A 25,017-nucleotide genomic window follows, 5' to 3' on the forward strand; every position below is an offset into this window, starting at 1 on the left:
CTTGTCCTTCCAGAGGAAACTGGTCAACATACCTGAACAAAGAACTCAAAGCTCACTTACCAAAACCATATGCAAACAGATGTGGTTTGCAGATAACACCCTGTGCAGCCACAGTTCAGAGTGATGCCTCAAAGTTCAACACCCATTTCTCCCCAGTAGCTTGTGTGTTTGTTTTCTAGAGAGGTTCTAAAGTAAAAGGTCAGGCAAATGTTTAAAATACAATATAATAACAATAGCCACCTTGTCAAATGTTTATGGAGAACTTACTGGGCCAGACAGGATGATAAGTATTTTACATGCTGTATGTTACAAAATCCTCACAACAACCCTGTGGTACAGGTACTATTATTAGCCCAAGTTTACAAATGAGGAAACAGGCATGGAAGGATTAAGTAACTGGCCCAAGATCACACAGCTGGCAAGAGGTGGGGCTGGGGTTAAAGGTTAAATCTAGTTGATTCCAGATCCTAGTCCCTTAACCAGCATGCAATGACATGTCACTGGTCACAGAGCTTCAGTCCCTCCTCCAACAGATATTAACTAGGGGTCCTAGTAGTGTCACCTCTGGGGAAGAATAAATAAGAAACACAAAGTGTCAGTCCTTACAGAATTGACACAGCTGCTTATATCATGAAAACTGTTTAAGACACTTGTCTGGGCAAAACTATTCACGTACATTCTTCACACATACTACTACTTAAAATTCACAACTGGCTTAATAAATCCCAATTAAAGTATGGTGTATAAAAGTTATAATGGAAATGATTTTAGTTGGTGGGGGTGGAATCCAAATATGTTCAATTGAGGTACAAAGCATTCAGCTATAGTTTTAAAAAACTAACACGACAATCCACACTTTCTCCCGCCACTCAGCACATTAGGAAGCACTTAGAACAATAAGGAAAAAGAAATACATGTGCTAATAAATGGAAACTAACAGAAACTATACTTTTCCCCCCACTGAGCATTTGGTCTATTTTATTTGAGGTAACATGTTTCTGTCCTCCCACATTTTAGAAAAACAGCCGACACACTGCCTTACTTACATCTATGCTTATCAGTAATGACACGGCTATATCTCTGCAAACAGCCGGTTAATTAATTTGTACCCCTCTCTTTTGGCAGCCTGCCTATGCAACCAAACAGCAAAAATAATTACACTAGGCTAAAGAGGGAACATTTTCACTCTTCTTTTTGAGATTTCTTATCAAGGGGCCTGCTGCCTTTCTTTAAATGGGTTTGAGTTGTAGAACACTTGCAAACCAGATTAAGGTCATTACAAAATGATAATGTTTCCATTCTTTACTAAAGCATGAATATTCAATCGGGAGACAAAGGGGCAAGGGAGAAAACTGACCAACCAGTCTAAGGCAAAAAGTATGGGCTGAGTAGAACCATGAACGAAGAAATATCCAGCTCTTTTCCAGAAGAGACCTTCATCACTTTCATCATGTTAAATCTGAGGTTAATCTATCAACAAATATTTACCTAGAACCTACCAAAGGCAGTCCCCTTCTTTTCTACACAAAACCATACATGAGAAAGTCAAACAGGAGATCAGTGGGATCCTGTACTCAGCACCACAAGCCACAAAATTTCTAATAAGGTATCACCTTTGAAACCCAGTCTCTGGTGATATAGTTCTAGCTCTTCAAAGGTAAACACAGCAGTCCCTTGATCCGCTTAAGCCCACCTAACGTACAACTGACGTCAACGCTTTCTGCATGCCTAATGATTTTCATCTGTTTAGGTTGTGATGGTGGAGTTCCGTTTTAAGAGAGGAATCTGTTGGTTAGTTTCTAAAGTCACTTGAAATCATCCATGAAAATTTCTCGGACACCACATGGAGCTCTACCAGTAAGTCCTACACAGCCAGTTGTGTCACTTATGTCAGAACAGATGGCTGCTTCTACCAGATTAAGTAGTTGGCTTGCGTTTAAGGTCCTTCTTGTATGAAAAAATCCATGTAATTCAACACCACAAACATAGGACAATGAGATGCTTACATTCTGAGACACTTGGCGGGAACTGAGTCCAAATAAAGGAAAGCAATCAATATTCCATAATAATTTGTGTGCTTACTATGTTCAAAGCACTCTTGGAGGATGCTGAAGAGACAGCAGTAAGCAAAACCCTGTCCTCATGGAACTGACATCTTGGCTGCTTCACACCTCCCATTTCAAGCACATTTCAGGTCAGTATGCACTGAATGACTGGTGAAATCAGCCACACTGCTTTTCTCTCTTGTGCCGTCGTATAGTATAATTCAAATAACTTACAAGCACTTATGATACAACCCTCCTGTAAAAGTTGGAGACATATGTTTCTTATCACCAGCGTTAGAAAACTAGTTTGTACTGTGTACTCACTCATCTTTACAGTAAGCAGACTGTAGTAAAGCAGTCGAGTAACCACCCAAACACACTGCGGCAGGGCAAGATAGGGACCACGCAAAGAACACTGCTGGTACCAACCTGTGCGAGACTGCACTGGTTTCTGTCCGGAGCTGTGTGAAGGTCCAAAAACCACGTGAAAGGCAGTTTAAGGGCATCATCACAGAACACTGGAAAGGGCAGGCTGCTCAAACGTTTGAGACTGTGCGTTTGAGGCACTGTGCTGAGTACTGGAAAAAATGGCCAGGTAAGACAGCCGCTGCCCATAAAGAGCTTCCAATCTAGTTGCAAAGCCCAGACATAGACAGAAATACCTCATTCCTTAATTTCAAAGATGCCATCAAGTGTGTGTCAAGGCCAGCATTTGGGGAACAATAAAAAAAAATGTACCCTTCAACTTTATAATCCATTCTGATTTCAGAAATAATGAAACATGAGAAAAATAGGCATCTTGGAATCAAGGATATACAGTAATAGCTACTCTGACACTTCATGGGTGCTGCTGTGCAATGGAAGTGAAACTCAGGATGGGGAGGGAGGGCTCCTCTTGGTAGCCAGCCCCAAAGATTCAGTTACCCGAGTGCCACTAGAGTCTCACCAAGGAACCTCGTGCATGTGACTTCTACGGAGGCAGCTAGCACCCTTCCAGTACTCCAGCAACACAAACATTCATTCATGCATGCGCATTTTTATCAAGCATCTCCTACGCCTCAAACTCCGAAGAACACTCTACCTGCCACACACTAAGCAAGGGGCTTTAAAGCCATGGTTCTCGACTGGGGGCAATTTTGCCCCACGGGGACACTGGCAATGTTCGGAGACGTTTTTCCGCTGTGACGACTGGAGGGGGTGGTGCTACTGGCATCCAGTGGTAGAGGCCACATGCTGCTAAACATCCTACAATGCTCAGGACATTCCCCTACAACAAAGAATGATGTGACCCCAAATGTCAGCAACATTGAGACTGAGAAACCCTGCATTAACTAAAGCACCCTCAAAACGGCCCTATGGGGGAAACACTACTCTAATCCATGCCCACTTGCAAGGAAACTGAGGCCAGGAGGTATTACATAACTTGCCCAAGATCAGCAGTGAAGATATGGAGGAGGGACTGTGACCCAGGAAATGCGATGCTATGCAACAAGCATTAACACCCTGCGAAACTCTTAATGTGATTACAGAAACCCAGAGAGGAAGTACTTAAAAAACTGAGTCACCAGGGCATAATACTCATTTCATCCTCTCTTCCCTCAGCTCCCATCCAAAAGTATTCCCTTTCTGCATCTCACACAGGCCATCTCTCTCCCAGTGCTACCCCATCTCATCTTGATCTCTAGAAAGAGGTGCTTAAGTAGGATGACTGTCTGATCTCTGATTTCTCCATCCACTCTTCAGCATGGTTCCCATAAGCATCCACAAATACATCCCCTGCCCCCAGGAACCCAGAGAACCAGGCAATTCTTTCTCTCTGTGAACTCTCTTCCCAAAAGGGGAGAAACCTCGGCACGTGGTCCGCCAAAGAAGCCAGACTCAATCATGGCCTCCGAGTAGGCAGGAGCAAAGAGGCTATGGGACGTGGGAGGCTACCAGCTGGCAGGCAAATACGAAAGGACAGGACATAAAGGGGTGGGTGTTCAGATTTCCCCAGCTCCTGGAGGAATTAGCCTTTGGCCTCTCAATACGGATGCAGTGTTGGCCATCAGCTGCAAAGGAGTTAGGACAATTGATGATTCTGAAAATAAGGATGAATATCAGTAACTTTTTAAGCACTAAATGTGTGAATGAATTTTGAACCACCCAACTTCTAGTAACATTTTTTTAAAACGAAAAAAATTTTTTCAACCATTTTACCTTTTTAAAAAAAACATTCTTTGGGAAAACTGAGGGTTCTATCTCAAATACGATACCAAAAAAAAAAAATCAACTAGCCGCTCCCTCCAACAGGTACCTGTGAGGCGTCAACTTTATTATCCCTTCAGCAGGAACCATTACCCCCTCACCAGAAAGGTTATCTAACCAACTACTTTGCACAGATTTATTTCAATACCCAATAAAGAATATCATTTTATCAAGAGGGAGGACAAGGGAAATTACCACAGTCACAGGAAAATTATGGTTCCTCTTTTTTTGTGAAAAAAGAGTAGCTTAGACTACAGTCACTTAACATTCTGTTCCGTATTCCACCCCCAATCCTGTTATGGGATGTTCACTCATTGTGGACTTTCTCAAGGAAGGTGGAAAACAGCTTTTGCCTTTGTTTGAGACTGTGGAGGCCAGGGCTTAGCTGAGTAGGTGAAGAAAGTCAATGGTAATGTGGCAAAAACTGGACCCCAGATTTTGTGTGGATTAAAGAGCGAATCCTCAGGTACTCTGTGAACCTCAGATGATGAACCTTATTGTAACTGGAAGCCTACAACTGATTCTTCCTTTAACAACAACACTTTGAAGGTCAGACTGCATTTTCAAAACACGGAGCTCTAAATTTCCACAGGACAGACGACTGCAATTTCAACAGCCCAAAACTTGGGGAGTAGGAAGACAGGGAAAACAGCTGGATCCTGCCAGTTCCTTAAGGAGAGACAAACTCTCAGAGTAAATAACTGTGCCCCCAGCCATAAACATACTTTTCTGTCACCTTGAAAAGACTCTGACACTTGAAAAGCTTTTTCGGAGGGCACTTTGGCAGTATCTACTTAAATATACTCTACATTTGTCTATTTATTTAAGGAAAAAACAAGCAAAATAAAACTTCACTAGCACTAAGAAGCTTATAAAAGTACTTTAACTGGGGCACTGTTGGTAAAAGCAGCAAAACTGCCAGCAGCCTAAATATCCATCCAGAAAGGTCAGGTTTGCACAACCATGCTAATACTCATGATACAAAACACTATGCAATAGTTTAAACAAACCTAGGCAGAGCTATACACAGTGACATGGGGAGATGTCCTCTGGATTAACATAGAAAGCACACTGCAGACATAAAGCCGGCCCAGGGGCCCAGGTGGGCTGCCCGGAAGAATTGATGTTGAAGCCTGGACCTGAGAGATGAAGGTCAGTTTTCCTTCTGTTGGGGAAGAGAGTTAGGGGAAAGAAGGAAGCAGGAGAGGGGGAGGGTGTCTGGGCAAAGGGGGCAGTGTCCCTACCCAGGGACAGCACAGAACCTGGAGGGAGGAGCTAAGGAGCTGAGAGGCTGGGGTGGCCTCAGGCAAACAGAACCTTATCCAGCAGCCACAGTAAGTAGTTTTACCTTCACCCTAAGGGCAAGGGGAATGAGTGAGGTCCTTCAGCAAATAACACTATTAGGTGTGAATTTCACAAAGAACACCTAGGCTGCCACTTCATGTCCTCAAGTCTGTCCCTCACTTGCCCTTCAGTTATAAACAGGTGCAGTTAACAAAACTTCAGGCAGGATTTATATCTGTCTATCTGAAATGACACAGGTCCACAAGGTATTACTATGAAAAAAAATGGCCATCTTCTCAGGTGGCCCACTTATGACTCGTAACCTTTAATGTAGCCAGAATACTATGTTTTTTAATGAAAACTATAGAAAACAATACTGCTGTGAAAGCATTAATAAGCAAAACAAAAAATTTAGAAACCCAATAGGAAATTTTAAAAATATGTATCTTGAATATGGCAACTGGAACACAAAACCTGCTTTAACTACAAATAAAATAATAATGGAGACTTGCTAAGATCTTATAAAAAAACTTCGGGTATCTTCACTGGTAGCGCTGAACACTATTAGTATTAGATCATGAAGGCCTTTGAACATCTGCTGAAATGTATATTGTCTCCCCCTAGAAAACTGTGCTTATGCAAATACAGACAATATTTTGCATAAATCTATGAAGGGGTTCAAAGACTGTTCACTACTCAAGTTTGAGAACCCTGATTCCAAAGCCCACGTATTAGCTCTTCATGTATCTGTTTCCACTTCTACATTCGAGGATTTTCTTCCCTCTGACACAGGTTTACCGCAGTCACTATTTACATCCATCACCCACGTCATAACGTAAGATGAGAGACGTTAAAAGAAAGCAGGATTTAACGTGAATTATTTTCCTGAAATAAGACTTAGAGGGGTAGGGGGTCAATTTAAAGAGGGTGTGGGTATACAAAGGAGACTACCTAAACCAAAGAAATACAGCCAAGAGTGTTGGAAACAAAGTAAAAAAAAAAAAAAGAGATGGCAATGATGTACTTTTTTTTCTGAAGAGAAGGTAAAAAGGCTGTAAGGAAGAGGGAACCCTGACCGGGTGGGTCCGTCAGTGGCCTCACAGGCCAGGGAGGAGGCTTGTTTTCTGTAGTAAAAGAAAGTCCACGAGCGCCCTCTCTGGTCTTCAGGGGCTCTTCCTTCCTGACACCCTAGTCAAAAAGCCAGACATCTATAAGCACCAATTCCACACATGGGTATCCACAGCTACCACTCGCCAAACCTCTGTCAGAGCTCAGTTACAATTCTGAGTAATTAAGCTTCATGTTTTCCCCTCCACTTTTTCAGGGGCTGCTTACAAGTAAATCATGGTAAGAACATTAGCAGTAGAAACTTCTACCATACATTCCATTGATTTCCGAGCTCTTCTAGACCCCTGTTTCACTTTAACTCCTAGCAGTTCTTTGTAACGGCACTGCTCCACTCTCCACACCTCGTACGGCACTCAACAGCCAGACTCAACAAAATGAACGTGCAAGCTCTTACTATGTCTCCACAGAAGCAGCCCCCTGCCTAGGGCCTTAAAAGTTGGTACAAAAATCCTAAAGCAACAGGGGTGTGTTAGAACCACCCCAAATTTTAAACTGTAGGCTTGAAAAAGATCAGGTGGCTCTTCTTCCACTCTGGCTCCTCTCTTCCTTTGACAGTGCCCACATATAGACATAATCCTGGCCAAGGCCTTCCAGGGAAAGATGTGGAGGGCTGCATACAGAGGGATCTTACTACAAGATATGTTCATCAGGCAAATAAGAACTTGAGTGATGATGCCAAACCAACTGCTCAAAAGACATATTCCCTACTCGCTCCTTAATTACCTTTTCATAAAACTGACAGCACTTAAAATTTCCTGGGGATTTGAGAATAAAAATAAAAACTTGTTATCTTTTTAAATGGAAGGAAAAGCTGTCTCTGAACAGGGGCTGCTAAATTTTACCGAAATCAAGCACTGAAGTCTGACCTCTCAAAGTAATCAGCACTATTTGAAAGCCATTAAAATATACATTAAGACCTATTTTTCCTGTAGAAAAAAAAAGAAACCCAAATTATGACCAATTTAATCATAACCATTTCAAAACTCTAGATTCCTGCCAAAGGCTCCTGAACCAGTAATTCCCAGCTCCCGTGGATGAACAGGGAGCCACTAGGTCATCCCTCCACTACTTGTCAGTCGCTTCACTGACAACAGGCTGTGTAAGCCCACTGTGTGCAGAGCAGCTGGGATGCTGTGAGGGGCTCTGTGGCCAGAAGAGTAGGCTGCCTGGCCTTCGAGCCAACTCCCATTTGCCTTGTGCCAACCGTGGCACACGTAGGCAAGACCACCATTAACACAACACGACCAGAGCAGAGAAAAAATACGTGACGCAAAGTTTTGTTGTTGAAACCTATTTCCCTTTTGGGGAAGCACCACCGGCAAGACAGAGATGGGGGGAAAAAAGAATGAGTTCAGATCAATCAACTGAGCTACTTAATATCAACCAGAACGTGGTTTGGTGAGTGAGATAGTAAAAATCAGTGATTAGAATTTTCAAGAGTTTTTCCAAGTTCTCAAACACTTTTCAAAAGCATTTTGCCACTCAAATAAAATCGGTATGCAAACCACAAAGCTATCAGGATTTGACATGTTTTCTTAATTCTTGAACACCATCTATCAAATTCTTGTTAAGGAGCTCTTTTTATTTCAGAATTACTAGTGAGGAAAAACAATCTTTGTGACATTTCTACAAGAAACTGCTGCACACTAGCGCTTCCCAACTTTAGCCAGCATTTAATGAATACTAGAGCTTACCAACTTTATTAATCTATCTGGGTGGTTTGGTTTTTAGATTATAAAAAAAATCAGTTATTTTGTTACCCTGCCATAACTCTTTCTTCAATGACAAGGTTATGATTCATGGACAGATTATAAACTCACACAACACAGATTATTCTCAGCAACAGCCACCAGCTTTTAAGAAAACATCTACCGAACACAAGATCTTTTAGAGAAATAGCCACTGCAGCTGCCAGTTAACAATGAAAAGCTCATGAGACATGGTGCTAAGTGAGATAAGAGGAATAGAAAGTGTAGCACACAAAGTCTACAGTAAACTCTGAGTCTGTCCTGAGTACAGTGGTGCATCAGAGAGACAGAAAAAGGCCTAGAAATAGGAATAAAGGGAAGGCAGAAAATAAATTTCCTATTCAGAGACTGAAAAAAGCACAGAGTTTATCTTGGGAAAGAAAACCCCAGTGATGTAACAAGAGGATTCGGGCACAGTGTCATTTATTCGTACATAACCAGTTATTCTAAAACCAAAACCATTTCTCTCTTCACAGCATACTGTTACTCAACCAAAAAGAGGGTGCTGGAACACTGGGAATAAAGATGAACAATGGCCTATCAAACTTCATAATCAACAGGGGAATGAAATGTTATTGCAGTGAACACTATCAACCAGAGGCCAAAGAATATCATTAGTGGCTATTCTATATTGGTTTTCCCCTCTAGGTCAAATTTGCAAATTTAGCCGAGACTTATGTAAAAACTTGCCGTGATAATTCCTTCTACCCGGCATTTATACCCCAAATCTAACAGTAATGACCTATCTTAGTACTGGTGATGGCTTGCTTTATATCAACACAAGATACTAACAGGGCTTCCCTGGTAGCGCACGGTTGAGAGTCCGCCTGCCGATGCAGGGGACACGGGTTTATGCCCCGGTCCGGGAGGATCCCACATGGCGCGGAGTGGCTGGGCCCGTGAGCCATGGCCGCTAAGCCTGCGTGTACGGAGCCTGTGCTCCGCAACGGGAGAGGCCACAACAGTGAGAGGCCCGCGTACCGCCAAAAAAAAAAAAAAAAAGATACAGTTTTTGAAAAGGGCTATGAACCTATAGTGATGTGGAGGACTCCTTCAAGAAGGTGACGCCCCCGGGACTTCCCTGCTGGTCCAGTGGATAAGACTCTCCATTCCCAATGCAGGGAGCCCAGGTCTGATCCCTGGTCAGGGACCTAGATCCCACATGCCGCAATGAAGATCCTGTGTGCCTCAACTAAGACCCAGCGCAGCTAAATATATAAATATTAAAAAAAAAAAAAAAGAAGAAGAAGAAGGTGACGCCTGACTTGAAGGAAGGGGTAGGGGGCAGAGAGAGAGGGAAGAGCCCATGCAAGGGTTCAGAAGAGGGGAAGAGCCCAGCCTGCAAGAACAACTGGAAGGAGGCCGCATGCCTGAGGCCCAGGGGAAAACAGAAGGGGATGCTGGCTGGCCTGGCAGAGGCCAGACCAAGCAGGGCCTGTGGGTTGCAGTGAAGGGATTTGGATTTTCAATGGGCTCCGAGGCCCTTAAGTGATCTGCCTCCCCAACTCCCTCCCAAGCCCTCAGCAGCTGACTTCTGCTGCTACACTCGCCTTACTCAAGCTCCACCAGTCCCCCTGACCCCCTGTTTTTCTTGGAACCCTCCAGGACCTTCTCCTGCCACAGCCTTTGGATTCTCTGTTCCTTCTGCCCAAGGTTCATCCACATATCCACATGGCTCACACCTTCACACCCTGCAAGTCTTGTTCAGAGACCTCCTTCTCACCCTATCTTAAATTGTACCCCTTCAACTTAATCCTTCTCCAGACCACCCATCACCAACTACCGTATATATATTTCACTTTTTTTTTTTTTTTTGCGGTACACAGGCCTCTCACTGTTGTGGCCTCTCCCGTTGCGGAGCACAGGCCCCGGACGCGCAGGCTCAGCGGCCATGGCTCACGGGCCCAGCCGCTCCACGGCATGTGGGATCTTCACGGACCGGGGCACGAACGCGTGTCCCCTGCATCGGCAGGCGGACTCTCAACCACTGCACCACCAGGGAAGCCCTATATTTCACTTTTTTAAAAGTTGTTGCCTCTCGCCCACAAAAATAGAAACTCTGTGAGGACAGCTCTAGAACGTTTGCTGTTTTTCTGAAAATTAGAATACCTAGCTCAAAGTAGGTGCTCAATTAATACGCATTGAATCAATGAATCAATGACTGAACACAAAGAAACAGACACCAATGAAGTGTGTTATGAGGGAGAAACTATCTACTTTAGATTTTAAAGCTGTATTTTGAAACCTCACTTCCTCAGCTTATGATTACCTATACCCCTGAGGATTTCACATAAGGAGGTAGGCTACAGGCCCCACTGGCCTCCAGCTTCTACCTCAGCCACTGCTAATTCAACATCCATATTACTACCATGGCAACCTTTCAGAGCCCACCCTCTGGACAAAGTACAAACCTCTTTTCAGGATGACTTCCCTCCTGGTGCATGGAGAGCTCTACCTCCTGCCCTCCAGCACTCCCCTTCCAGGACTGCAGCGAAGTTCCAGGCTCCCCCACCCCCTAAATACACCCCCCCACCCCCCCACACCTGACGGACGCAGAGGCTGCTCCCATACCACACCAGCTAACTCCTCCTTCGTGGCTTAACAAAAGCTCCAACTCTCCCCTTCACCGCCTCCAGGAAGCCTTCCCTGCCTGACCACTGCTTCCCCACTCTGAGCTCTGACTTTACTCTCCCTCAAGTTGCTGAGATCGCTGATTTGGGGGGCTCACACTCCCACCCATCCAAGGCCTCACAGGTCTTGCTAGGAAGTTTTGATTTTCTTCTAAGCACCATGGGAGGCTTCTAAAGGCTACATAACTGCCCACTTACTTGGGTAACACCTCCCCATCAGCCCTGTCTAGACACTTTAAGAAAAAGACATACAAAATTCTTCTTCCTACCCACACTCAACTGATAACCTCCTATGTTCTCTTTTACGTCACAGAAATGACAGGAAAGAACTCCCTACCTTATCTTCCCACAATTCCACATCCCTACCTGCAACTGATCCACGTGCTCCTCCTCTCATTACAACAGAATAAAGTCTCTGATTCAACCCAGAACTGACCCATCCACCTGGGCTGTGATCCCATGGCCTTTTCCCATCACAAGGTATTATCCTCGTGATTATCCATTTTCTCACATGTGATCGATTACCTTTCACTCCTGGATCATTTCCAGTGGCAGACAAATGTGCCCTAATACTATCCAAAATAAATAACATGAAACAAAATGAAACAAAACACACCTTCCCTTTATTGCCTTTATCTATGCCCCCATCCTGCTTTTAACTCATTTCTCCACTCTCTTTAAAGCAAAACCCTCTCAAGACCTGCCCCCACTTGCCCTCTCCACTTCAGCTCTGGTCATATAGCTCCCCTCCAACCAGGCATCTGCCTCCCTGACTCTCCTGATTAAGGTCACTAACGACCTCCACACTGCCACAGCCAGAGATCAATTCCCTGGCTTGGCTTTACTCTACTTCACAGCAGCATGGGACACGGGCCATCACTCCTCACTTACTGTGTTTCTTCTCTGGAATCCTACACCACCACACTCACCTGGTTTCCCTCCCCCCTCACTGGTGATTCCTCACCCCTCCTGCTGATTCCCCCTCACCCACGCACCCCCTTAATGAGGGCTCAGCCACTGGCTCCCTTCTTTTCTTTACTGACACTCACACCTGAGAGGAACTCACCTGTCCCCCAGCTTTCCATGCCCTCTGTACAGTGATGACACAGACTCACCCAGTGGCTCCAACCCAGGCTGCTCCACCAGCTCCAGGCTCTATATTCAACTGCTGCATGAGGATACACAGTGTGGCCAAAAACAGAGCTCCTGACCCTGAAACTCCTGATTTTCCACCATTCCTCAGCTCATTAGATGGTACCACTCAGCTGCTCAAGCCTCAGATTCCAATCCTTACTTCTCTCCCTCATCCACATTCAATTCTTCACTAAATCATAAACTCCAGGGTGTAGAGAAAAAGAAACCCTCGTACACTGTTGGTGGGAATGTAAATTGATACAGCCACTATGGAGAACAGAATGGAGGTTCCTTAAAAAACTAAAAACAGAACTACCATATGACCCAGCAATCCCACTCCTACGCATATACCCAGAGAAAACCATAATTCCAAGAGATACATGCACCCCAATGTTCACTGCAGCACTATTTACAATAGCCAAGACATGGAAACAACCTAAATGTCCATCAACACATGAATGGATGAAGAAGATGTGGTACATATATACTATGGAATAATATTAGCCATAAAAAGGAACGAAACTGGGTCATTTGCAAAGAGGTGGATGGACCTAGAGTCTGTCATATGGAGCAAAGTAAGTCAGAAAGAGGAAAACAAATATCGTATATTAACGCATATGTGTGGAATCTAGAAAAATGGTACAGATGATCTTATTTGCAAGGCAGAAACAGAGACACAGACATAGAGAATGAACGTATGGATACCAAGGGGAAAAGGGAGGGGGGTGGGATGAATTGGGAGACTGGGATTGACATATATACACTACTATGTATAAAATAGATGACTAATAAGAACCTACTGTAGAGCACAGAGAACTTCACTTAGTGCTCTGTGGTGACCTAAATAGGAAGGAAATGCAAAACAGGGGACATGTATACGTATGGCTGATTCACTCTGCTGTACAGCAGAAACTGACAACAATGTAAAGCAACTACACTCCAATAAAAAAAAAAAACAACTCCACCTCCAAAATACATCCTTAAGAGGACAGCCTTTCTGCCTTGCCAGCACCATCAGCGGGCTCTAGCCACTATCACCTCTCACCTAGTTGACTGGTCCCTATACCCTCTCTCCAATCCATCCACCATCCAACAGCCAGTGGTCTTTACACATCACAAATGAGATCAGGCCACTCCCTGCTGAAGCTACTACCCCCCAGTAGGCTCTCATCACACTTCGGATAAACCCAAATTCCTGACCTTGGCCTCTGTTATCTGATCTTTGTTAGCCTCATCTCCCTCTACTCTGCTCCATGCCCACCTCAGAGGCTGCATACTTGCTTTTTCCTTCTGCCTGGAACCCTCTTTCGCCTTCTTCCACATGATCCAGTGGCCACTTCCTTCTCACCATTCCCATCTCAGTTCAAATGTTAAAGCTCAGATAAGCCATCCCTGATCATGCTAGCTTGAACTCCCCCTCCTCCACCGCCAACTCATTAGCCTACTTTACTGACTTTACAGCACGCAATGTCCTTCAAAAATGTTTGTGTATTTATTGTGTCTCGCTTCACTAAAAGGCAGGGGCTCTTTCTAACTTGTGTCACTCTATCCCAACACCCACAAGAGAACCTGGCACTTAGTGGGTAACTCCATCAACACTTGCTAACCAACTGCCGGACAGGACTGTGCCTTCTTGTTTGCAGTTATACCCTTGGACTCTAACCCCACAAGAGGCACAGAGAATGTGCCTGTCAAATGTCTGTGGGATGAAAGCAAATGAACAAAGGCAAAACAGCCAGAGGATTCTCAAGGCAGGAATCATGGCTGGACAAAATATCCTGAGGCCTGCTGAAGGACAGAGTCTGGACCTTGACAGAAACTGAAACGACCAGGCTGCAAGTATACAGTAAGTGCCCAAGGTAGTTACATGGGTGTCCCTGATCAGGTATGAAGTGCCCTAAGTCCAAATCCTGTAACTGAAGACTCGAAACTGGCCTAGAGTGGGATTACAGAGAATGATGGCTACATACTACCATTAGTAGGGAAAAAATTAGTGAAATTATTAGCAGAATCTTTCCAATGAATATGTATTAAGTTCAATAACAATTTTTTTCCATTGTAACATATCTGTCTATATAGTTTCCAAAGAGAACAAGGTCAGTTAAATGGAGAACTGCTTCTAATTTAAACGGAAATTTCCTAGAACTGAAAGGCAATTCTTAAAATTCCATCAGGCAGAAAACCCCGTGACTACCACCACACATACATAAAATCATAAAATAGTAGCCTCAGTTATTTCTGACCCATTTCCCAATGAGGATGACTTTATTCTGGTGGCTGCAATTTACCTTTCTTGCCCAGAAAAAGAGCTTTGTAAAACATTCTAAGAAACACAAACTACAGGCTTCCGGGAGAGGAGCAAGTGCAACTCTGTACAAGCAGGGGAAAGTCAATCCCCACACTAGGCTTCCCTCTGCAAGTCAAGAGACTGACTAAAGGATGAAACAAGCAATGTCAACCCCCCCCCTTCTCATTTTCACTAGAGTCTGTGAAAGCTGGGAGCTTGGGTTCGTTTGCTATGCTCTGATATCCTGAGCACACTGAGGTGTCCTCTCACTGCCTACAAATTGCCTGCAAAAGGAAAACTAGCATTTCACTTCCTGCTGCTCCCGAGAGTCCTGGCAAACCACTTGATTAGAGGCATGCTCGTGTCACCGCATTTTCATGATTGACAAAAATAATAAAATTAGCAAGTAACGTTTATTGAACAGTTGCTCTGCCAGACATTATACAAAAGGCTGAAACCGTATTATACCATTTCATCCTCCCAGTCACTATGAGGTACTACTGTACTACGATTCCCATTGCACAGGTAAGTCAACTGAGGCTTAGCAAAGCTATGTAAATCTTTCTCAAGTTACTCACCTACTAGAGCTGAGATCTGAACCCAGGTTTGTTTAATTCCAGAACTGGAGTTCTCAGTATAGCCTGTATTTAAAGTTATCTTTTGCAAACTTACAAAATGGAACCTGGTTTTCTGCATAACACCTACTAGGGTTACAAGACAGACACTTAGGGAAGCTGATTTAAAGCGGTGATTATCAAACACCAAAATACACACTGAGCTCCAAAAAGTCCACAAGGAAATGTGAAAAATGAGGACAATGCAATGAGTCCTTCCCAAACTTAAACTTTCTTCAAATTTAAAGGATTGTTCTTTATTCTAAAACAATGGCCCTCACACTTCTATGATGATAAGAATTATATGTTATAATGTCTAATTATATACATTATAAAACGCTAGCAACCCTTTGTTTGGTCCCCAATTTATTTCAGAAACTTTCTGGTTTGAAATATAAAAGCCTGGGACCACTGGTTAAATGCAATCTTTGTTTTTGTTTTTTTTTTTTAAACTGCCTCACTGGAGTTCAGGATTGTGGAAAACATCTGTATAACCTGGGATGGGAATATTTTCTGTTTTTAAGATTATGAGTCTAATTGATAATGAACTATTACTTTCTCCTTGCCAGAAGCTTACATATAAGAGAAAAAGTATTTGATGTTAGCAAGGTCTTTATCACAAAGAGGAACAAGAATACTGCATCCAGTTTTATGTTATAAATGCCTGAAATGCAAAAATCATTCTTCTCCTTCTTCTGCTCATTTATAATAATCCCTGCTGTACAAGATGAATATAAATGTAATCTTCTGCCTTCCTCTCAAAAGTACAGTAACTCCAACTGTTAAGTCTACTAACAGGCTTCTTTTTCTTCTTAGAACTTCAATGAAAAAATACTTTAATAATCAGAGGAGCACATTTATTAAAAATACTGCCATAAACTTTGAATATCAATGTGATTAAAAGCAATCTTGCACTGAAATGCTATTTAAACAGTGGAATTTCACTTCTTTTTTTTAAAGGATTTTTTTTAATGGTACAAATCCCAGATGATTGTGTTTGCTATCCGCTGCAACTTTAGCTTTCATTTAAATCTTTTTTTTAAAAGCCAATTACTTCTAATGCAAACTGTGCATACTTCCCCTCCTCCTCAAAAAAAGAGATTTTATGAAAGAACTGCTTTAGACTGCTGTAAAGCACACCAAAGAAAGGGTTCTTCATCTCTTTACTTAAAAAAAAAAAGAAAAAAAAAATTTTTTTTTTTTTAAGTCAGTATTTCTAGCCAAAGAGAAGGAAAACAAAGGTCACAGCAACCTGTTCCGGCTCATGAAAAGCAGGTGCACATTCTGGAATGAGCTCAGCACAGCAGAGGGTAAAGCATGTGAGCTGTGGAGTTAGGCAGATATGGGTTCCAGGGTCTCTTACATGCTTTGTGTTCTTGGTGAGGTAATCTCACTTCTCTGGGCCTCTGTTTCCTTATCTGTAAAATGGGGATAATGCTAATACCTAGATCATACGACAGCTGTGAAGAATACATAAGGTAAAACCTATGCTGACACAGAGTAAAAGTTCTCACTGAACTTGAGCTGTCCACATACATGTAGGAATATCGTGAGATGTGGCCAGGAGGAAGCAGGATGTTGTTATAAGGGAAAAATCAGACCGCATAACATGTAGGTCATACTCAATAACGAGGCATAAATTCCCCATGCTTCCCTCCTGAGATCAGAGTTCATAAGAACCAATCAAAACTGTAAATGGAGTACATTCAGCTTGGAAGCCCCTTGCTACTACAGGAAACGTGCATGGTTTCCTTTACTGAGAAGCCTTGTAGGTTGAAGAATTCAGCATGGACTGTGCCAGGTGTGACACTTCCCAGCAAGCACAAAATCAAAGATGAGAGATCAAAGGATTCAGTATGCCCTCTTTATAAATCAAAATGTAGATGTGTTTCCTGGAGAATCTGCCTTGTAAGTCAAGTTCCAAGGCCTCCAACAGGGCTTCAGCTTCTCTAATCCAACTCAAGGGCAGAAATTCTCAAGAATCTGTGTCAGGTACCCTTTTGAAGAAAATCCCATGAAAGTTCTAGATTCCTTCTCCTGAGGATTTACATACTATACAGGAGCTTAAGAGAAGCCAAGCCCCATCCTCACAGTCAAAGGCTCTGGGAAGCTGGGACAGTAACAGCTCTGTTGATGTTCTATATTTGCATTGCCCAGAAACAGGTATATGCCCTAGAAAAGTGGCAGGGAACGAAAAAAGTGACAAAAATATGAACTTTCTTACACAAAACCTTATACTCTCACATGTATCTCCTTCTAGCTCAACATTATTTCTTCAATGTTGAATTAACTTTGGGTTTAATAGTGGTTTTTACTATTTTGAAGATTCTCCCCCTCAAAACAGAAAGTTCGAGTAGTAGAATCACATTCTGCAGAAAGAATGGCCCTTCATTAACCAAGAAACCCATTAAAACAGGGATGGCAAACTTTTTCTGTAGAGTCAGATGGTGAATTTAGGCCTTAGTGGGATGTATGGTCTCAGTCGCACCTAACTCAGCCCCATGGTTCACTGCATGGAGAAAGCAGCCACAGACAGTCAGTAGATGAAGGGCTGTGGCTACGTTCCAATGAAACTTTACTCATGGACTCTGACAGCTGAATTTTACATATTTTCCCACAGGTCATGAACTAATCGTCTTCTTTCGAAAGTTTTTATTTCAACCATTCAACAATGTAAAAAGCATTCTCAGCTAGAGTGCAGCTTGCGGTAAAATGCTAAGGAGCCACACTCAGGGGAAAGAATCGTTCCTTATGAGTGTCTCTCTAGGTCTACCGGGGCTCTCACTCCTGGGTTGGCGCCGACTTTACAGGTAGAAAGCTACAAACAGGAACTGTCAGCAAGGACACTGACTACTGCAGCCCTAGCACTCATCCAGGGAGTGTCAAGTGTGGGTGATCTGCAACCAAATCATCCGAATGCTCTCCTTAAATATATGCTAATGCAATTCTGATGCAGTCAGCTTGGATCGCACTGACTCCTGTCTGAGGCTTAGTTTCAGTCTCTACTTGAGATGTCGGCCGACTGCAAGCCCTGCCACCTGCAGAACCCTTACACACTCATGGAGGGGATCACAAATGGCAGCCGGGCTTGACTCAAAAGAAGGCGCAGAGTACAGGAAGGCTCCGTTTTGCAGGAGACAAGCTTAAGTCCATGCAAGCACAAAAAAGAAAACCAAAAGAAAAATGATGTCTGGGACATGTGGGGAGTTCAGCAGAGATGAAACAAGATTGGGCAGGGACTCATTAGCTGTTTAAGCTGTAGGAAAGATATAAGGAGGCTCATTAAAATCCTGTCTCTAATTTTGTACATTTCAAATTGTCCAAAGGAAAAGCTGGGGGGAAAAACATAAGGGAAACCCTAGAGAAAAACAGAAGAGCTCTTTACTTCAGAGAGAAAGTTTTATGTCTATAACGTAGTTACTTTAATAGTCTTTGGCACCAATACCTAATTTGTTTTCAGTTAACTCACTATGAACATTTTTTTTTCCCTAGGAAAGAAAAAGGTGGTATTGTTATATTGACTCAGTCCGTGTTGACTGAGGCTACCCATCTTCCTAGTCTTTTTTTTTTTTAACCAGCTGCCTGTAGATGCCAACCAACCTCTCTTCCATCTTGCCCTAGGCTCAACTATGTCCCTGTTATTTTGACAGGGAGGTCAACTGTCATCAAGTGTGGATATCCTCTAGGTTGCCATCCTACTCCCTTGCCTAAGTATCAGAGATAAGAGAGGTGGTGTCCTGTCTGCACTCTTTCTGGAAAGTGTAAATGGAGTGCTAAACTCAGGACAGAGATACAGGAAATGCTGAAAGACAGTCCCTGGCCTCCCCTGGGGCCAGAAAGTGCATCTCGCCACAGAACAGGTACCTTTTTTTTGAGTCACAACACAATGGAAAATTGGTCATTTGAACTCTTCAGTCTTCCTAGTAGCCCAGTTCATTCATTTTGGGGGCAAATATTCACTGAACACAAACAATGTGCAGGAGCTCAATATATCTTGGTCAATAAGAAGCCTGTCCTCTGGGAGCTTGCACTCTAATAAAAGAGCCATCACATAACACACACTTTCAAATGGTGATAGAGTGTTTGGAGGAAGGAAGAGTACTGGGTTTGTCGATGTTGTATAAGAAGTGGGCGCAAGAGAAGTTAGGAATGACTTCCCAAAGAAAACGTCGTATTTCCACTGCTGACTCCCACAATAACACTTTACATTTTGTTTCAACTTGCTGTGAAGTTAAGGCATTTAATGTATTTATTTTTTAAGGCTCCCTACATTTTCAGGTACTAATATGGAAACCTTAGTCAGTTACTCATACCAATTAATTTCATCTAAACATTACTTTGTTAAATCTACAATTTCAAAAATCACCTTTAAATAAATGTATTTTTCTTCTGAGTTTAGTCTTTGAAAAAGTTAAAACTGTATTATCAATCTTTTTCCACTAAAACCAAATGTGCCATCAAATAATATTACAAATTACAGAATAAAACAAGGTAATAAAAATGTGAGGATGCAGATAAAAAATAGGCTGCCCTCTGAAAGATAGCTTAAATTTTATCTTAACATTTACCTACTTGAGCTAATAGGAAAACGGGGATGACATATTAGCTAAACCACTAATAATCTCACTTCCATCTAAATCTATAGTTCCGACCTCTCCCACAGCATTAACTCTTGGGCAGTCTCACATGAGGAAACTGGCCAAAATAAGCTACAGGAGCAAAAAGAAAAAAGGACAGAGATCCTAGCTTAGCAGTTTTGAATTTTGGGGGTAGAGATATGTGAAGAATCCTTGAGAATCCAAGAGAAGCTGGGAACACTTGCCCTGAAAGTGGACATACATACTATTTTGCATACAATTTCACAGGAACTATGACCCCCTGAAGCCCATTCAAGCCCCAGGTTAAAAACCTCTGACCTTGACAAATACCAAATTAGGAGATCAGGTCTAAGATTACCAGCATTTAAAAGAGTTGAAAGGAATTAGTATGTGTAAAGTCATTTTCCATAATCTAATTTAATGTCAACCGTTATTAACAACCAAGGGAAGTAGGTGTTATCATCTCCTTTTACAAAGGGGAAAGCTAGATTCTGAAAGGTAAAATGCAATATTAAGCAACTTAATCTTACACCCAGGTTTCCAACTCTCAGATGCACAACTGTGAACTGGAGAATTCGAAACGTCTGGCCAGTATTCCTCAATATCCTCCAAGATGAGGAGTTTCTGACTGAGTGCTTCATTCACATTATCAATTTATCTACATATTTCTTTCCAATTTAACTTTGTTGACAAGAGGAATTAGTATAAATTTAATTCCAAAACACGTTTTCTTGGTAGTAGATAATCTCAACCAAAGACAAAGGATAACTGTCTAATAATTTGATAATTTAAAAATGTATCTTCTGGGCTTCCCTGGTGGCGCAGTGGTTGAGAGTCCGCCTGCCGATGCAGGGGACACGGGTTCGTGCCCCGGTCCGGGAAGATCCCACATGCCGTGGAGCAGCTGGGCCTGTGAGCCATGGCCGCTGAGCCTGCGCATCCGGAGCCTGTGCTCCACAATGGGAGAGGCCACAACAGTGAGAGGCCCGCGTATCGCAAAAAAAAAAAAAAAAATGTATCTTCATTTCTTAAACAGCCTGACATGAACTATTTGTTAGAAAAACAAAGGCCCACTGTGTTAGGTGCTGAACATCCTTATGCTTGGATTTTTAAACTGTCCCAGAAAATCCACAAAGTCACAAATGAATCAAGAACTGACTGAGTTAAAAACTTCAGTCTCTACTCAAAACAGGCAGGCAGAGTTTCAGCCATCCTGGCTGCTTCAGCATCCTCTGAATGGTTAGAGCAGCCTACACAAAAATGGCACCTCTAACAGTCACAAATAATTTGATAGGTCAGAAGCACACACAACCAAATAATCTATGATGCCTTTGTGCCTGAATAAAGTAATTAAGAGGTCCTAGATCTTCTTGGTAAAATCCACTCATGACTATGTCCCAACTGAAAATAATAAATACAGCAAAAAGTGGGTCCAGGCAACTAAATTTGGTTGGGTCTCAATCCAGACCAAGTTGCCCAGTGAAACGCTAATACACTTACTCATCCTCTATAGGGGAATTACCAATAATTAGCACCCTGTATTCACACAGATTTAGAAACCCTTTATGGGAAATGCATCCACACCCAGAGAAAGAAACTAAGAACAGGAGCAGGTCAGGTCCTCTACAGCTCTACTCCAACTGCTTCCTATGAGTTACCACCTAGTGATTTTAATTTTTTTAAGCCCAGGCGGGCTGCCAATTCAACACTAAAACCGGACTAACAACTGATTTTTCCTATTGCAACATTGCCAACAAGTCCTGTGCTTTCCCTTTCTTTCCTTTGGTCTCAAACAGCAATTCTCATTCTCAGAAATCTACTACTTTGCTCTCTAATCTGTTCTAATTGGAAGCTCTCAGAGAGCTGCCACTGGTATTACTCTTCCTCCTAGTGCCAAGAGGCCAACAAATGGCCAGTTCAAAGAAACCAAAACAGTGAACGTGGAGGCAACACAGGCACTAAAAACAAGAAGTAACTGCGGAGACAGAATAACAATGGGCCAACTCTGGACCTTAAAATATTCCACTTGCCAAAGTTGTACCTATTCTTGGGCCCCTGACAATAACTATACCAAAATACATGGTCACGCTGAGAATTAAAATTGCACTGGGAATATAAACTCAGTATTCTGGATACCAAAAACTCACTCAAGTCCTTGTCCGTACTGCTACTGAAGGAATCGCTTGAACTGAACCTAAAATTGACTGGGCTTCAGAAGTCCTTTCTGACCACAGTGTGCCAAGGCCTAGCAGAGGCATTAGCCAGCAAAGGCGACTATTCACAGAAAAAGAAAATCTGAAGTAAAGGTCTGACAGTTCCTAGATACCTGACCTTTCATTTGGAGGCACACTTTTAACTACAGTTATTTCCCTAGAGTACCCCTCTACCGGTTTTATTAAAAACTGACCAATAACTAGACTCTGGTTTCACTAGCTAAGAGCACTAAAGGCTTGTTTCACCATATAAAATTCTTCACCCCCACCGCCTCGCTGATTTTGGCAGCTCAAAAAAAAAAAAAAAAAGTAAAAGAAAAAAAAAAATCCAACCAAGAGCTCCTCAGTTGTGATGATCCTTTTGATAAAACTCTAACTTAAATCCCATAGAAATAGGCTGCACAGGTAAAGTGTCACCTTTTTTAAAGTTCAAAATTCATTTTGATTGCCGGCAATAAATTTCAGGTGGCAAGGTTTCCTTTTCAGAGCCCCCTAAAACATTCGTGGAAAAGCTTTCGGAAGCTGACAATTCCTCCACTCCTCTTGTTTCTCCATAAGGGGGTCAGACCCGAAGGGATCTGGGTTAAAATCACTGCTGCTCCCCAGCGCTCATCACGGAGCGCCGCTCAAACTGCACCCAGCCAGGCCTCCACTGAAGGGTTCCTGACGCTCCCCGTTACAGGAAGCCCCCGGAAACGGGATTTTCCAAACGCGCAGTCCTCCCCCTTCTTCCTCAGACAGCATCCTCGCGTGCGGGGGCGGAGCGGGTCAGGTGGGCTCGAGCTCCCGCCCTGGTTAGCCGGCCGGGGTACTTCCCCTAGCCTTGCACAAACTCCTTCAGGGGGCTGGACTCACCTTCGCGACAGAGCCCCATGACTTCGCGGTTTTTCCCAAACTCCTTGAAACTTTCGTCCAATTCCGTCCCTAGGAGATACACACACACAGGAGGAGGGGAGAGGCAGGTCAGTGGCCGGGAGTGTGACGCACGCTCACGCACGCACGGAGTAGGTGCGGGCACCTCCGCGTTCCCCAACCGAGCGATAGCATCTCTGACCCCCGAGGGGGGCGGGTCACGGGACGGGGGAGGGGAGAAGGGTCAGACGACGGGGGAGCGGGGGTGGGGGGGCGGAGCGGGGGGGAGGAGGAAGGCGTGGACACTCACCGTCTTTCCCAGGAAGTTTGGAAGCCTCGACCCACAGATTCCACGACTGTCCCAGCATCGCTTCGGGACTGGGCAGGGGCCGGCGCTCCCCGACGGTCGCCATTGCGGTGGCGGCCGAGGTGGAGGCGGCCCCGGGGCCGCCGTCCTCCGGCCGTAGGCGCCGCGGCGGCGGCGGCGGCTGCCGCTGGGGCTGCGGAGTCTGCTGTTGCTGCTGCTGCTGCTGCTGCCGGGCAGCCGCGGCCGCTGCTCCGCCCGCCGCCGCCGCCGCCGCTCGGCGCGGCTCCCCCCTGACGTCATCTGCGGCCCGCTCCGACATTCTTTCCGCTTCTACAATGTAACAAAAAAAGGGGGGAAAGAGTCGCGCGGGGGCCGCTTTTAAGGAGGCGCCGGGGAGTTCCGGCGGCGTGCGCGGCCCGCGGGCCGGGTGGGGCGCGCTGACAGCGCCCCCAGCCGCCCAGCCCCCCAGCTCGTCTCCTCCCGGGCCACCCCCCGCCCCAGGCGCAAAGTCCGCTGCGCGGGCTCGCTTTCGCTTTCGACTCCGGCGCCCCTCGGGGGAGGGGACAAGCGCCGGCAACCCGCCACCGCGGCGCAGGATCCCCAGCCTGCCTCCGCCGCGGAGAGCCGGCGCGGAGGCCGGCGCCCCGAGCTACCTCCGCCCCAGCCCCGCGCTCCGCCGCGGCGGGGAGGCCCAAGATGCACCCCCGGCCCTCGGGCTGCCCACCCTGAGGCCGCTTGCATCCCCGGGCCGGGCCCGGCGGCCCCGCTCCTCCCTTCCGTCCGCGCGTCCGTCCGAGCGGCGGCGCCCGGCCGGCTCCCTTAAGCGGAGGCGCCTCCCGCCGCCTCCTCCCCCTCGCCGGTCCCACCCTCTCAGCTCGCTCCGGCGAAGTTTGCGCGTCAAGCCCCCGGAGTGGAGCCAGGGCGAAGTCGGAAACGCAGCCACCTATGGAGAAGCCGGCCGGCTGGCCCCGGAGCACCAGCGGGCGGCGTCGCCGTAGGGCCTTCCCGCCCGGGGTCCCACCTGGGGCGCAGGGGTCGGTTCAGGGAGCAGTTGGATGTCCGCTCGCGGGCGGCCGCACGGCTGTCAAAAGCATGAATGGGAAACCGCCGCCGAGCGGAAGCCTGGCGTGGAGGAAACCACTGGCAGGCGAGGAAATGCGGCCCAGGTGCAGTCCCAGGTGTCGGCCCTAAGCCCACCACGGGAGGTCACAGCGTGCTCCCGGGGTATTTGAGCTCGTCCAGCAAAGAGGAGACCATGAAATCAGTGTAAAATGGAGTGGAGGAGAGAGAGACCGAGGCGAATCCATTTACCTGTTTTGGAGACACTACCCCAAATTTCTTTATTTCTCTTTCCAATGCTCCTAGAAGTGATTCATTCGCCCCGCACCCCCCCCCCCAATCTAGTTTAGTTTTAATTCAAGCCGTTGGTCTCCCTCTTTATGATTGTCTTTGCCTGGGCAGGGAGGGAACCTAAGGTTTAGGTGTAGGTACAGCATTCCTAGAAAATACTGTTTTCTGTTAGATATTGTTCACTAAATTAAGCATTGGCCCACACAACTTAGCACCCCTCCCCAATACACAGACTGCGCGCAAAGCTTTTGCTCAAGTGATGGGTAAAGATGATAAAATAAAGGGATACTTAATGAACTAAAGCACCTGAAATATTTGAAACTGTAGCAGACCACATCAAGCACTTTCGATTAAGTGTTCTTATCATTACTCTTCCTTCAGACAGATGTGAAAATCTGCAGCCTGAGACATGAAACAATGATTTTAATCATCATGTTTCACATAGCAGTAATATCAGCACTCCTGAGGCACGTGTGTCATAGCTGCTTGCCTAGAGGTGCTTTCTTTAGGTGGGGAAAAAGCGGGCTTATTCAGGTTTTTTATCTAGAACATCTGGCGTCATAGAGGTGGCCAACTTCTC

General features: G+C 44.8%; 1 protein-coding gene across 1 annotated transcript in view; it reads right to left on the bottom strand.

Moving 5' to 3' along the window:
• ATXN7 (ataxin 7) overlaps positions 1-25,017 on the bottom strand; it is a 128,855-nt gene that overhangs the window by 65,707 nt on the left and 38,131 nt on the right. Inside the window, 2 exon segments of the mRNA XM_033424772.2 lie at positions 22,784-22,852; positions 23,091-23,417. Of these exon segments, the coding sequence (XP_033280663.1) occupies positions 22,784-22,852; positions 23,091-23,406 (385 nt within the window). The 5' untranslated portion in view covers positions 23,407-23,417.

Source organism: Orcinus orca, chromosome 10 (assembly GCF_937001465.1).
Source record: "Orcinus orca chromosome 10, mOrcOrc1.1, whole genome shotgun sequence".
NCBI classification, from domain to species: Eukaryota; Metazoa; Chordata; class Mammalia; order Artiodactyla; family Delphinidae; genus Orcinus; species Orcinus orca.